Source organism: Pyxicephalus adspersus, chromosome 2, assembly GCF_032062135.1.
Source record: "Pyxicephalus adspersus chromosome 2, UCB_Pads_2.0, whole genome shotgun sequence".
NCBI lineage: Eukaryota > Metazoa > Chordata > Amphibia > Anura > Pyxicephalidae > Pyxicephalus > Pyxicephalus adspersus.
This window is the reverse complement of record NC_092859.1, coordinates 118,095,550-118,111,755: the sequence shown is the minus strand read 5'-3', so window position 1 is coordinate 118,111,755 and position 16,206 is coordinate 118,095,550. Positions and strand designations below refer to the sequence as shown.

At 38.8% G+C, this 16,206-nt stretch overlaps 1 protein-coding gene across 2 annotated transcripts; it reads right to left on the bottom strand.

Annotated features, from left to right (window-relative positions):
• Nucleotides 1-3,236: 3,236 nt before the first annotated feature.
• SENP8 (SUMO peptidase family member, NEDD8 specific) lies at nucleotides 3,237-7,933 on the bottom strand. Of its 2 annotated transcripts, none has more exons than XM_072402104.1 (2): nucleotides 7,710-7,933; nucleotides 3,237-5,408 (listed from the first exon to the last, which is right to left on the bottom strand). In XM_072402104.1, exon 2 carries the CDS (start codon nucleotides 5,405-5,407, stop codon nucleotides 4,751-4,753), a length of 657 nt encoding a protein of 218 aa, XP_072258205.1. In that variant the 5' UTR covers nucleotide 5,408; nucleotides 7,710-7,933; the 3' UTR covers nucleotides 3,237-4,750. The 2 variants fall into 2 exon arrangements, with proteins under 2 accessions (XP_072258205.1, XP_072258204.1); XM_072402103.1 differs by having other exon boundaries at nucleotides 7,640-7,932.
• Nucleotides 7,934-16,206: the final 8,273 nt, after the last annotated feature.

The following is a 16,206-nucleotide window of genomic DNA, read 5'->3' as shown; positions in this document are numbered from 1 at the left end:
ACAAAGTCTGATGAGTTCAAAAATGTGTTAAATAAGACTACTTGGCTAGCGGCTTACTATAACCAGGCAACTCAGATGTTTATTTTTATTTAGGTTTACATTATACATGGGGACAGTCTATTGTAACAAGAATGCTTTCAAATAGATACCAACATCAAACAACTCTTCCTCTGGCTGATGTATGAATTGTTATAAAAGGGGACTTAAAGCAAAAATCAAATCTTCTGTCCACCGATATTGACATCTTGACTTCTAGACCTGTAGTGCTGCACACATGAACAGCTAAGCCACCATTCAAAATGCTTGTATTTTTAAGCTTTTTTTTTCTTTTCTTTGAGCCTTTAGGAAGCTGTCACATTGGTGAATTCTGCTTTAAGTCCCTTTGTGACACTGGTGTATTAGTGCACAATACTATGACATTGAAGTCTGTTATTGTAAATGAGGCCAAATTGTGACTTACATCCCAGGTACTTTGGAACCTTATGTATAAAACCAGTGAACGTGGCCTATCAGTAGGTTTACAAGGTAACTTATGTTCACCTTTTAAAAGGTTAACAGACTTGAGTTTTTGTCTAAAATGGTCGACTTACAAAAGTGTTGTCACCTACAGCAGCTTTCATTATCGCTTTTATTTTGTAATGAGGACATTCTGTAAGGACAACGCTCTGACACAAATGGTATTGGAGCTTGACTACTCTACCTCACCCCTTCCACTTAGCCCATCTCTTTTTTTCCTGACCAGTAGTAGTTGAAAGAGTGCAGTTTCAGAAGCCTCAACTATCAGTACAGCTTTGCATTTGGGTTTGGAAGAGGCAATTAAAAGTTTCTGCAGGTTAAGTGCTGGTATTTGCTAGCAATTGTTTACCGTATTTTTCGGCGTATAAGACGCTCCGGCCTATAAGACGCACCCAATTTTAAACGAGAAAAACCTAGAAAAAAAAGATTCTGAACAAAATACTAAAAAACAGCATCGCGGGATCGCGGTATCAGATGAGTATGATTTTTTTTATTATATTTAACATGTATTCGGTGTATAAGACGCACCCACTTTTCCCCCCCAGTTTTGGGGAAGAAAAAGTGCGTCTTATACGCCGAAAAATACGGTATTTTATGTTTAGTAACAGTCACTCAAAGGGCTAATTCACACTGGAAGTGAGCTTGTGGTGGGTTTACTGCTCACTGCTGCTAGTTATCATATTTGCAGAAGCTGATTCTTTTAGAACCAGCTCTGCAAGGCAAGTGCTGGGATGTGCAAAACCAAGGAGTGTGAAATCGTGCGTGGCGTGAACCTGCCCTAAAATAAGTAGTTGAAAATATTTAGAAACCTTAAAGTCTTTACAAAAATAAAACCAGAGGATCAACCTGAGTTCTGTGCCTTCAGATATTCAGGCCTGTAAGGTTTGAAGGGAGCCTGTAACGGACATTTTTCTTGAAAAAATAAAGGTTTTAGTCCTTTTCTTACTGTTCACAACATTTAAAGCTTACAGAGCTACTTACTCTTATAGGGATTGCAAAAGACTATGCTCAGGAGCCAAAGTCTCTGTGACAAATTGTACAGAGGGGGGAGTGTCTGTGCAGGGAGGATCTCTCTACTGTCTCTTATCTCAGCACAGTCACCCTAATCATTTCCATTGCCTTACATGGTTCTCATACTCTGCCATCATGCTGTGCATTTTAGTGTGTTTGTAAAGCTTTATCTTTCCCATTTACTTGAATCAGAAAACTCTCTTAACTGTGAACACTGACACAGGGTAAACTCCATTCCTCTCCCCCAGCAGTTTTCCCTAACTTTTATCAGTTGTCCTACCACTGCTGACAGCATAAAAAGCCACAAACCTCATTTGTATTGTCTTTGTGCTTCCACTGTCACTGCTTTGTGACTCCATTGAGTTTAAGTTTATGAGAAGCCCATGTGTAATAAATGCTGACAGAATAGTAAACTTCAGCAAACACTGGGTTTGTTTAGTTCACTGCACTGCCTTCTCTTGTATGTGTAAAAGGTGGAGTTCAGGTTGAGGTCTAAAAAGAACAAATGCATCTTCAATACAAATATGTATAGAAGCTTTCAACTGCATAAAAAAGCACAGCATGAATTAAAAAACAAAACACTTTTTTCATCTTTCATGGTATGGATAGCCCATTTCGCAGGTAAAATTCTGTCTTAGGAAAATTATTCCCTTTTTGTTTTAACACCTAACAAGAGTTCTTGATTTGGGAAGGGGCTTATTGAGTAAGCAGACCCTTTAATTAATGGAGGCTCTGGACAGCTTGTGCACAGCTCACTGTACAATTTATGCTGGAAGGAATGGAGTTCCCAAACCCAGAAAATACAAGGAGGGTAAAATGCTGGGAGCAAGAGGAGGCGAGGTAAAGAAAAAGGGACGCAATCTAGTAAGCAGAAATCTTAGTTTTGTATTGGGGAAGAGGTAGACCAGAAATGAGAAATCTTTCTAATGGGGACACTTGTTCCAGAGACTAATAGGAAATCTTTTATTTTTGAACATTTCCAGTAAGTTCCTGTATTGTGTCTTGAATAAAGAAAACATTTACCAGCAATAAATAACCTGGTTTTAGCCCATTTAAAGAAAAGAAAAATCCTGGTCCTGTTTACTGTAGATCTTGCATAGTTGTACATTACTGAAAAAAAAAAAGATAGTATTATTCCTGGAACCTTGTGTGAGCTTGTTTCTTTAGTCTCTGTAATATGAGCCTTCTACTATATGTAATACTTCCAACTTTCCCAGTAATATAAATTTGAAAAATAAAATGTAATTTTTATCAGGACTACGCACTTCAAGAACAAGGTGTTATTTCATCAATGTTTTTATCCTATCATAAGAAAATATAAAAATATTCAATACATACTTTACTTACATATGAGAAAACATTTAAAGAGAGATTTGCAGGCTGTTCAGAACTTTTCCAAGTAAAACTCTACTTCTAAACTATACCCAACCTAATGTTATATGTATTGCCTGCTTTGACATTTTCTCATAGACCTTTAAATACATTCCATGTAAGTACAGCAAATAAATACCATGGAATGCAACTTGCAGAGCTATGACCATCTATACAAAACGTTTGTTAATATCACATGTAGAAAATAAACGTGTAAGTTGACCAGGGGTGGTGGCATCCAAACTTCTAAATGCACAACCTGTAAAAGGTAAGGCTGTCAAATTTTGCTCTCGGCACAGTGCCACCTTGTGGTCGATAAAATATTTACAACTACAAACTTTAGTCACAGTAAAATTTTATTAAGTGAATAATTTGACAACACATTAAAACAATTGCAATTTGAAGTGTCAAAAATATTTGTTTTAAATAAAGCTAAATTTGCTGTATTATTTTGTAAACTGTAAATAGTCAAGGCCACCTGCATTTTTGGTTTTATCATGTTTAAAAGCAACCTATATTGCTTAGAGTTACTCTGCATACAAAACAAAACAAACACAATCTTCTAAATTTGATAATACAAAGGCAAAACTTCTATCAGGGTTAGGACTGGTCTAGACAAACCACAAACTATTCCATGGCTCTTATTTTTAACAACTTAGTGCCAGGTAGCATTCATAGGAATTATTTTGTCCAGCTGTGTAGTGCCCTTGTTTTCCTGCCCAAACAAAAAGGAAGTGGTTCATGCAACAGACCAGCCGAAGATACTGCATGAAGCATTAAGAGAATATATCATAGGTAAACACTTGTAAAGGAAAAAAAAAAAAAAAGTTTGAACCACTCTCATTCATTTCAATGATAACCAGGCACTGGTTGATAGAAATAAACCACAAGGCTACTGCTGGAAATCAAACAGTCTGCACAAGTCTTTACATTGTTAAATATTAGTTGATGATGGCTTCTAATATTTAATATATTTCCCCAAAGAGTCCTTAATAAATTTAGGTTTGGTAGAACTCCACACAGGATAGCAGATATATAATTAAAGTGAATTTGCCAAGATAGAAATATGGGCAATGCCTTTGGTCATTTGGAGTATCAGTTGTATGTCTTGTCATGCTAAGCAATTGGTTTTCAATGTTCTCCAAATCTCTACCTTAGTACAAGCATATAGATAAGGAAATGTAAAATGTCCCTACAGCATCCTAGTTGTGTGATGCAAAAAGTATACCATACTTATAACATTTTAAAAGGGGACTTGCAATACAAGCTGCAAGACATTCCTGGCAGATTTCCATTTACAGTGCATTTAAATGCATGTACGGTATTTTAGAGTAAGGAATAATCAGGATCTCAGTTTTGTTTCTGGTGTCTAGGATTATTCACTTTCTGTCCCACACACAACAGAAAGGGGATATTTCCAAAGCAAAAAGATAACCCAGTTTAGTTGTCATTAGAGAACACAAATAAACTTTGCCTTGCCCAATCTTTTAAAAACAAATAATACCTAGTGCTTTAAAGCAAAATTTACTTCTACTTTAAGGCGTTTTTTGTTTATTTTTAATTTAAATGTGACTTAAAATACTAGCAAAGATGTTTAGGTGTATGGAAGGAAAGAGACATAAAACATATACAGACCACTCATGTCTGCATTATTCATTTTTAAAGTATGGTAAACCTTTCATCCTTTTGGAAGATGCATTGGATGGAAAGGGCACCCAAAATGCATCTAACAAAGCTTTTAGAACACACCACACTCAAACACATTGTCAGTGTGATCATTATAAATTTTAATGCACCTTGTTGGAGTTTGTATCTGCTAGCAGACAAGAGCATAATGGATTTCTCAAGTAGTCTAATTAGAAACATATCTGGACTGGCCAGAAGCAACCTTTGATGAACTCAGTTCTCGGATGACCGCCTTCCACTCATTCCTCTTTTGTGTAACATACTGGGGTGTAATCATTTCAAAATTCAGATAGGTATACTCCTGGAAATACTGTTTACAGAGAACTTCAGCCACACATATCACATACATTCCACAATCATAGCTGTTGTGTTGGAGGGGTGCATTCTCCTCCTGGTAAAGAGGATTACCCAGCAATTTATTTAGGTTTTTGGCCATGAGTTTTGCATGTGGAGAATTAGTTCCTGGCGAGGAGTCAAAATGAAGAAGTCCATGGGACCTACGAAGGTAGGCGAGGAGGCTCCAGTGTGACCCACCAGCTTCAGATCCTGCATTATCATTCACAGGTAACAAAATAAGGTCCTTTTTTGGAAGTTCCAGCGGACGTAAAAAATCTTTGACCTCACTTCCACAGCATTTGGTGAACTGGCTCACTTCAGGGCTGAGGAAAGCAACTTTTTCAGCTTTAGGTGGTGCTAAGGTAGATGCCAGGAATTCAAAGGAAAAACCGATGATATTATCATTCAACCAGTTTGGGACATCAAGTAGCGCGACATCAGAAGAGCGCAAAAGAGAATCTCCATAACTTAATACAACCTGGTCCATTCTGAAAGACAAGGGAAAAATGACACGATTAAACTATAATGTAATTAACAGGACAAGTAAGTGTGACATATGCACCCCTAAATATACACTTGATACTGCTTAAGTTGGTCAGGTCTGGGTTCAGCAGCATTATGTGCCCAGAAAATGAGCTCTGCTGACTACCTGAATACCCCGCTTTTTCATAAGTACTGGTAATTAATAAATATTATTATTACAGAGTATATAGCGCCATCATATTACACAGCGCTGTACAAAGTCCAGTCATGTCACTAGCTGTCCCCCAAATATAATGTCCCTACCTATGTCTATTACAGTTTAAAGACAATTGGGGGGAAGCCAATTATCTTAACTGAATGTTTTTTTGAAATGTGAGGAAACCGCAGTACCCGGAGGAAACCTACGCAAACACAAGGAGAACCTGCAAACTCCATGAAGATTGTGTCCTGGACGAGATTCAAACCTGGGACCCAACACTACAAAGGCCAGAGTGCTAACCCCTGAGCCAACCTGCTGCCCAATATTAATAATATTAATTAAATGATTTTATTTTTTCTGATGGCATGGGCATATTTCAAGATGAGAATGCCAGGATTCATCAAATTTAAATTGAGAATGTTTCAGGGAGCCATGACTTTATTATCACACATGGATTTGGCATGTGAAAGCGAAGACTGTACACAGCACTCTAACTTCACCGTGATCAATATGAGACCTTGGGGAACTACCGTATATAGCTCTGGATGGAAATAAATACATTACATAAGCTTACTGAAACAATATCATGGCAAATACATGCCATAATCAAAGCCAAAGGTGGACCACCAATATTATAGGGTTATTTGTGACTTTTTCTTAAACGAGCAGTGTGTGTGTGTGTGTGTGTGTGTGTGTGTGTGTGTACAGAAAATATACATTTTTAATTTTGTAGCCTATTTTCACCTAAAAAATAAATTTTGGTATTACCACTTGTTTTTGCTGCCACCATAAGGATTCAAAGACAGAGTGATGCTGGCTTACCTAGCTCATCCCCTTTCTCAGGATAGGCATCTCTTTTATGTAAGGTTAAAATTCTGTTTGTTTGTATTGGCGCAGCACTGCCCCCTAATGAATGGGAGCGCAAAGCCTCCCGGGATATCTACGTCACACATCGTTCGGTGCTCCTTCTGCGCATGTTCGAGAAGGAGGAGCCTTTTTGTGTAAAGGGAAAAAAATTACCGATCTCACTGCGCATGCGTGTTTTTTTCCCCATCTACGTCACCAGATCTTGCGCCTGGGTCGGGTGACGTAGGAAGAAGAGGAGAAGATAGTGGCGGCACAAAGACAGATTCTGGGGCGACGCAGGTTCCCATGGAAGACCCCTTCGGACCAGTCGACTGCGCTGCGGAATTAAGGAAAGTGAATTTTTTTTGTTTTGGGGGACTTTTGAGTTTACTTCCTCCTTAATAGGGCATGATCAGACCTCTTTTGTAAACATTTTCACACCCTGCAAACACAAAAGTCTTGTAAAAACACCTTTTTTTTTTTGCATTTGTTGCTTTTAGGGACATTTGGCTGTCAAAACGTCTCCATAGATTTGCATACGACTATAAAAGTCTGTACAGGCTTCTTCAAACGTAAGCTTATTTTTTGGCCTGAAGACGATACTGGAAGCCTAGCTGTGCAGAGTAGACTTCCACGAGTGTTTAACATCCACGTTTTTTTAGAAGCAGGTCCAGACATACTCCACGCATTGTGTAAGTCCGGAGACTGGGAAGGGGGTTGTGGTACAGGGACATTTTTTCTGTAAGAAGTTGAAACTGAATCCAATGGGTGAGGAGAATTACAGGACTTTGAAGCAGTAAAGATGGTGGAGGTTGGGGTTGAAGCTGCCATGGCTAGAGCTAGGCACTAGGGGGAGCTGTGCTGAAATCTTCAAACATGATGTCATAGCTGCACATTACAGCTGACTCCGCCCCCTTTAGCAGGTAAATCAGTCACGTGTGTGCATTAAACCAATTATGTTTTTTATAATTCAGTAAATATTGCTGCACTTTTAAAACCCATACTACAAGTTTGTCTGTGGGAAATGGCAATACATTCCTAACACAACTCTACACAATCCAGGAACAAGGAAATAGCACTGGACTATCAGCCTAACTTTATGTATGACAACTCTAGGCTCAATACAAATTACAGTCATGGTGCAGTTTACAAGAACGAATGAAATAAACCAGCACAACCATGACAACTCACAGTATCTGCAGCACAAGTGTCACAACACACACACACATCTTCCAGCACCACCATGGTGACCAGCTCTCACCTCCCGGCGCCCGATGATGACGTCACCCGAAACTCTGACTTCACTGCGATAGAGGAGAACGGCTGCCATTTACTTATAGAGCGATAGTCATGTCTGCACAGGGGTTAGGCATTGGAAAACAACCCTTTTTCAGTATATTGGGCTGTGTGTATGCCGTTGTGTGGCAGAGTGAGGAGGCATTGATAGCATTTTCTTTTTTATGAAGTATGACAGGGAGACGTTCTGCCTCGTGCTAAGCCCCGCCTCTAGATAAGCACCGCCTATTAGGGGCGTGGCGCCTAGATTTTAAAAGACCAGCAGTGACGTAGTCTGAGTAGTTGTGAGGAGAGCTGTCACTTGAGAGATGGCAGAGACACAAATGTCTTATAGGGCTGCTACCCTGACAAATAATGCACTCAAATGTATGGCTATGAGGTAGCAGTGTTCTTTTTTTTTTGCTTTGTTTGTGTTTAACTTGCAGTGAGGATTTTATACATTAACTGACCACGCTGCCTAATAATATGTTGAGACAAACATCTACATAAAATGAGGTTGGACACCATGTACATTGAACCCTAACTAAACAAAAATCAACTGATCTTGAAAGGTGACAGTTTGATCTTGCAATGGGAATTTAGTCCTGATTGCACCCTACGAACCAGTGCTTACTAATTAATTTCCCAATCACATACTAAATTAGGCTTTTTGGACTTGAACCGTCTTTAAGCAAACTTTACTATCATAAGATGTTCATCGGGAATAAGCGGGGATCTTATCTAAAGTAAAACCCATTGCCAGTCTTTGGAGCTCAATACGTTTTATTAGACACAAATACTTCTCTACTGTTCCCCTGATAAAGCCTTATTGGCAAACGCGTTGGGACAGAGATAATTGTGTCTTGTTATGATTATTGAGATAATCGTGTCTTGTTATGTTCACCACGCTCAGCTATAATGTCATGATAACTATTTCCACAACTGTTACCTTTCACTGTAGATTGATTTGTTGATTATTGTTTTGTAAGAGGTCACCATACATGGTGTCCAATCTCATTTTATAATTAAATCTTTATTATTATTATTATTATTAATAAACAGGATTTATATAGCGCCAACATATTACGCAGCGCTGTACATTAAATAGGGATTGCAAATGACAGACTAATACAGACAGTGATACAGGAGGAGAGGACCCTGCCCCGAAGAGCTTACAATCTAGTAATTATTGTCTAATTGTCAAAGAAATCTCTCCTTTTCCTTGTCTATTTCCTTTTTGTTGTATGCCAATAACTTGGAGTTCCAGCAAGAAGTAGTTTGAATAGTCTTATGGTATCTCCTTTTCTTTATTCTATAGCTCCATCCATCTCACTGCTAGCACCCATGCGTTTCATTAAACAAATCTGGTCATTCTGCAAATGTAAGTATCATCTCTCATCCCTTAATTCCCTACTTACATCATTTCTGTACAACCCTCAGATCTCTGGTAGTCTGACACTACAAATGATTCAGCTATGGTGTTATAAACAAATATTTTGTTTTGGTCATATATCCAACCCATTCACTAGAGAGTTGCAGGTGGCCCATCTCGCACGGGAGTAATCTCTGAAATCTACCAAATGCTGAATATGAAACCAGCTATGCCATTTATTAAACATGCATATATGTACAACCCGGAGGCTATCCTGGGCACGGAGGTACAGTTTGAGCTTTGGCAGGTTACCTGGAGTAGAGCTCATAAAAGTTCGGTGTGCACCTTATATTAGGAAAATGCATACAAAGTTCATATGCACTGATACTATACCCCAGATAAACTGTATGCTATCTATCCCCCATGTAGTGACCTATGCTGTAGAATGCTGGTGAATCGAATCTAAGGATTAGATAATATTGGACAGAGGTTAACAATCTGCTCTTCAGCATAGCAGACACCTCAGTCCAGTTGGACCCAGTAACTCATTTGTTGAACTTGCCCATATCAAGACTCTCCAAGCAAAAGAAAACCCTCATAGATCACATCCTTACAGCTCTCAGATGCCTTATATCGGTGGGTGGGGGATCAACATGTCTGCCCTCTCTATCTAAGTTGAGAGCTTGTGTGGGGGATGTTTGGCTGATGGAACAAATGCCTGCTCGATTATATATCTGTTTGGATAAGTTTGAAGCGATTTGGGCCCAATTTGACCAATTGGGTGCTCTCAGATGATGGACAATCTCTTTCTTCTATGGTATGAGCTGTTAAATGGAGGTTTCCTCCTTATCTGATGCACCCATTAAAAAAGATCAGTGCTGTTATGCTGGATAGAGGGGGGAGAACGATGGAGTGGCACCCCGTTGTGCTCTCTCCCCCTCACTTTCATTGCGACCGTTCGTTGTCAGTGGATCCACCAGGACGGATCCATGAACGACAGGAGTTGAGCGCTGTACACACATCAGATTGTTATCCGATATCAGACCTGAGACAATTATCAGAGGAGAATCATCTGACATATTAATTGGCTGTGGATCTATTTCATTCCTGGATGCAAAGGATAACCCAGTTTGTTCTTGTCTTTCCCATAATTACCAAAGAATACTGTTACAAGTTAACTCTTGCTTGTTTGCAGACAATGTTTCGAGGTACATCTGATTACTAATAGAAGAGCTGTGATCAGAGAGATCCTTCATCTGTAGTGGGAACTTATCACTTATATTTTTACTATTTTCCCCATTTTTTAAACACAGGAAAATGCCTGGTTACTAAACTTTGAGGCTCCCACAATTAAAGACTGGTTTATTGAAATTATTAAAATAATAGATGCAGAAAGGTTGACACATCTACTTTAGGACAAGTATGATATATTATATTATGTACAGGATGTGTTCCTTTTCAGATACTGATAAACAGATTATGGTAGGTCAAACACAATTGTCCCTTGAATAACACAAATTGAGTACAACAGGTAACTGAGTTTATTTTGCTATGAATCAGAAAACAGGACTTTGATGCATATTGCTTGGTCACTATGATGATTTTCTCTGCTAAGCAGTACTATGTATGTAGATGGATGTGTGTTATATCTCCATTCTGTTGAGAAATATAAAAGTACATTAATAACGTATATTAAATAAATTAAGACACAAAAAGTGGCAAGTCCGGACATCTTTTACACAATGAATGCTTCAGCATCCACCAGTAATGCACTGACACCACAAGAGGCACATGTGCCACAACAACAATTTTCTAAAAAGCAGAGGCCCTGTAAAATAAATTTAATTCTCAATATATAAATCTTTATTTTAATTCAAATATGTTTAAAATAATTTTAGTGCATGCAAACACAATAAAGTCTATATTTTCTCATTTTTGTAAAGATGAGGCTGTGTTGAGTAAATAAATGCCAACCATGTCAAGCTTCAAAATCATGTAAATCGTGCGGAAATCCATAATATCCTAAACTGTTCATAAGGGATGCATTAAAAACCTTTAATTTCTAATCTATTTGGCTGAAATAATGACCCTAGAATTACTACTCTCACTCTGGCATGCTCAATGATGCATAATGTGTTATTCAATCAGATTTCAAAACATTTTTTAATTATACTTCATTGTTATTATGGGGGGGGGATGTAATAGCATTGTGCAGAGGGAAGGTATTTTTATAGAGACATCATTGTTGGTAATTTACCAGCAAAACAAAGTGTTGGCACCCTGTTCAAGGAAGAAAAGACACCAACAGATTTACTGACAAAATCAAAAACTGTGTTATTGGTAGTGACAGACTGTGGCAAGCAAGCCAGTAAAGTAGCATTTACCTTCCTGTGCACACAACACCCAGGGAGCTCCATTATTGATATAGATTTTAACTTGTAGAAGAAAAGTTTGCATGAATCTATGCCCTGTAAACTGCATTTTACACATTTTTTATTATTTACATGCAGATCAAGCTTTCTTTTCCCAGAGACACTGATATATAAGACTATATATATATATATATATATATATATATGTGGGAATAAGCTACAAATGGCAGGCTGGCAATAGGGTAACTCCAGACGGCTCCAGTCTCTTTAGGGCTCCTGCCCATATTTACTAGGTGCAAAAATGGGAAATACAAAACAGTCTTCCTTCGCAGGACAACAAAAGTCCTATAAACAAAAAAAATATAGCCTCCTGGCTAACATAAACCAACTGTCCAGGCTTACTTGAAAACCAGCACTTCTCTCTACACAGGCCAACACCCAGAGAGACTGGCTCACACAGTCTGCCTAACACTGCTGCTTAACACCAGGTATGCTATGTAGCAGTGGTTGCCAACCTTTTCACTCCCGCGGACAACTAAAATTACCAGCTCCGGACCACGTATGCGCGGGGAGCCAGGTGTCACTCAAAGGGAAAGAAACTTCCCCCATAGTGACGTCATGATGGCAGAACCCCGGTCATTCGACCAGAGTCCAGAGACACATCCCGCCCACTACCCTGAGCCTGCGTTCCGTATGGGGAACATGGTCCGCGGCTCTTTTAGGTGCATTCCGCAAGTGGCGTTCTTCTCCTTACCCCGTTTGGGGGCGCACTGGCCAGACCCGCGGAAAAACAAAATTTTTGCTTCCCTGCAAACAATTTTTTGTCCCTGTGCTTCTATATATATATATTGTTTTTCCTACACAAATTCCAATATGTAGTATGCTAAATTACCTCACATTAAGCACAATAATGCTTAGGTTAGATTCATTTTTTAACATATTGGTCCCATTTGCACCTTTGTGTTTTAAAAATGAATATATATTTAATGTGTGCTATGATGAGCAGTGACTATATGTTTATCTTCATACATTTTGCAGCAGACATACACATCAATACTCCCATTAAAAATGCATGTGACTTTAAAACACAAAGGTGTAAATGGGGCCTTTAAATCTTTAAAGACTAATTACACTGATAAGCACTAGTCTGGTTATAATTTATTCATGATCACATTTTTTTTTGTTCATTCCAAATACAATATTTATGAGATTCACCTTTACATATTGCAAATGTCTCTTATGCAGTTTATATAATTAATTTGTAATATGACTTGACATCTACTAGCTAGTAGTAGTAATAGTACAGCACTAAGAGAATTGTTAAAAGAGGATAAATGAGATTTGAAGATGCATTTCTCGGGAAATGTGTATGAACTCCAGAGATTAACTGGTTATGTATTAATGTTACCTTTAAACACACTTTAATTTGATAACTTGTGCTGTAGCATTATTAGTAGAATTGTCAGTTTTCCACATCAGTGTTTCTTTTAAATCTAAACCATTTTTTTACCAGTTATATAGAATCAAATTGGTTGTGATTTGTACTAAAGTACAGGCTTTCTGTTCTAACTTGTAATAATCTAATCTTTGCCAAAGTGGAGGGCACACCAAGGCCAGAAACCGTTTTCAGTACTACACAAGAACATTGCCTCTAGCACTTAATACTCAACTTTTCCTGTTCTCCTTTCTGCTTAAAAGTTGTTTCAACCCTTAATCTAAAATAGACCACAATCTGCAATAATTTAAAACAAGGCACATTCCTTGCATGTTTCTGCTACCGGGTTCCAGGCTCTTGGAGAGGAAGGGCAGGCATTCAACATGATGAATCACCAACACCCACTTTGAAACTATATATATACTAGCTGATTACCCGGAGTTGCATGGGTATTTATTTATTGCAATCTTATATTATACAGGAAAGTGAATCAAATAAAGCTATAGTGATTTACTTGTTTACGGTGTTTTCATTTTTTTGCCTTTGATTGCACTCGGGCAATTGCCTTACGTCTTCTCAAAGGCATTATTACAGGCCAGAAATTTGTAAAAGAGTCCATAAAAAGTATGTAATAATATAAGTAAAAGGCACACTGTCACTGAGCAATACATACGCACACACATACATACATACAATATACTTGTGATATACCACAGCGCTGTACAAATATCAGCAGTGCACTCACATGAGTCCGTGTCATATGTCTAGAAATTTTGGTTTAAATGTCTCGATGCGTTTTCTAGTGATGACATACACACATTCATACGTACATCCAAATATACCTCTGACATATAACACAGCGCTGTACAAAGATGACTGGTGCACTCACATGAGTCTCAGTCATATGTACAATGAAACACTGAGCTAAACCCATCAGTCTCTGTACAGAGTATCTCCCCACAGTCACACACTATTATTATACATTTATATACCTCTGACATATACCACAGCGCTATACAAAGATTAGCGGTGTCATATGTCTAGCAATTTTGGTTTAAATGTCTCATTGCGTTTCCAAGTGATGGTGGAACATATCAGGTTTGGTTAAAATGTCTCCATGCATTTCCTAGTGATGACATACACACATACATACATATATCAAAATATAGCTCTGACATACAGCACAGCGCTGTACAAAGATGACTGGTGCACTCACATGAGTCTCAGTCATATGTATAGCAAGTTGGATTTAAATGTCTCCATGTGTTTTAGAGTGATGGCTGAACATACACACATACACATATCCAATTTTATATACCATATTTTTCGGCGTATAAGACGCACTTTTTCTTCCCCAAAACTGGGGGGGAAAAGTGCGTGCGTCCTATACATCGAATGCAAGTTTTAAAAATAAAAAAAAACGGTAACATACTTACCCGATACCGCGATCCCGCGATCTTCTCCTCTCCTCCTGGCTGCAGCGCGTGTCTCCGCCTTCTGCAGACCCAGCGAGGAGAAGCCTGCACACGCGATCCCGGAAGCAAGCCTGGAGAGCAAGCGTGCCCCCGCGATCCCGGAAGCAAGCCGGCGGACCGGTAAGTTAGAAGGGATCAGCAGGGGATAAATAGGCACAGAGTCGGGAATGTATCCTCTTCTGATCACTCTGTGCCAATTTATCCCCTTCTGATCGCCCTGTGCCTATTCAACCCCTTCTGATCATAGTGCTGTACAATGAAACACTGAGCTAGACCCATCAGTCCCTGTACAGAGGAGGTGACACTCTAATGTCCCCCCACAGTCACACACTATTATTATACAGTTATATACCTCTGACATATACCACAGCGCTGTACAAAGATCAGCGGTGTCACATGTCTAGCAAGTTTGGTTTAAATGTCTTGATGCGTTTCCGAGTGATCACCAAATATAGCTCCGACATATAGCACAGCGCTGTACAAAGTTCAGCAGTGCACACACATGAGTCTCAGTCATATGTATGGCAAGTTTGGTTGAAATGTCACCATGCATTTTCGAGTGATGGTGGAACATACATACACACACACATACATAGGGAGATATAGATATATAAAGAAGAGATCAGTTTCTTTTCTGCAAACTGAAAAAAAAATATTGACTGAAATGAATGCAGGATTTTTTCACTTAGCAATCTGCAAAATGCATAACAGAAAAAATGGTGCAGCAAAACACGTCAGGCTACGTACACATGTCAGATGATTCTCATCCGATTATCGCTTCAGGGCTAGCATCAGACGAAATTCAGACATGTGTACAGAGGCCGTCCGACGTCATTCATTGATCCGTCCTGGCATATCTATGAACAACGACTGATGGGAATGCAAGTGAAAGCAAGCTCACCTGTTCTCCCTCTCCATGGAGCAGAATGGTAGTGTATGTACAGCGCTTGCTCCTTCATCCTTCAGTCTTTTATCATTGCAAAGGATCCTGAAAGATCCCTTCCAAGGACATATATCTTACTTGCGTACATAGCCTTAGGCTTATGTTCAATTGCCAAAGTTGTAGTTGTAGTAAATTAAGGGTAATGTATAATCTTTTAAATTACCTTTTTAGATATACCGTAGTTTCCGGCGTATAAGATGACTTTTTAACCCCGAAAAATCTGTGCCAAAGTCAGGGGTCGTCTTATACGCCGGGTACTGGTACTTACCTGCAGCTTGCTTCACGTCCGGTGTCCCCGCCTTGGAACTAGTACTGTACTGTTCCTTCTGCCTCTCAGTTCTCGCACAATAGCGAGATCTGACAGGCAGAAGGAACAGTACAATACTGGGTGTATAACACGACCGCCAACTGATTGGTTAGAGTGGGGGGTCGTCTTATACGCTCAGTCGCCTTATACGCCGGAAAATACGGTACATACAAGAGAGATCAGATTGATGTAAATATTCAGTGTATGTTTATGTTTATTGTACATATATGTATATACCAGTCAAATACATAAATGTGACTGGTGGCAGACATATTTCCTGATTATATGAGCAGGCCCTGCTCTCTGCTTTGCAGTGCAATACAATACTTTTGTTATACTTCTTCTGACAATGCAAGTTTATTGTAATTATGTCCGATATCTTATCTGATCATTTGTTAAATTTGAACGCCAAGCTCCAAAACTTTGCCATTGTTTTTAATGGTGATTATTTATACCCATGCTCTGTGTTGACATGTGTTGACCAAAAAAAAAAAAATACAAGTTTGATTTATTAGTGTGCACCATTGAACAACTGTTAAAGCATGTATCCAGTCCTTCCCAACCTTACTTAAATATTTA

Coding starts and splice junctions, on each gene's coding strand:
- SENP8 (XM_072402103.1), bottom strand. CDS start 7,677: ATGTGTGTGTGTGTTGTGACACTTGTGCTGCAGATACT. Junction 5,409..7,639: donor ACACTTGTGCTGCAGATACT/GTGAGTTGTCAT, acceptor CTTGTCTTTCAG/AATGGACCAGGTTGTATTAA.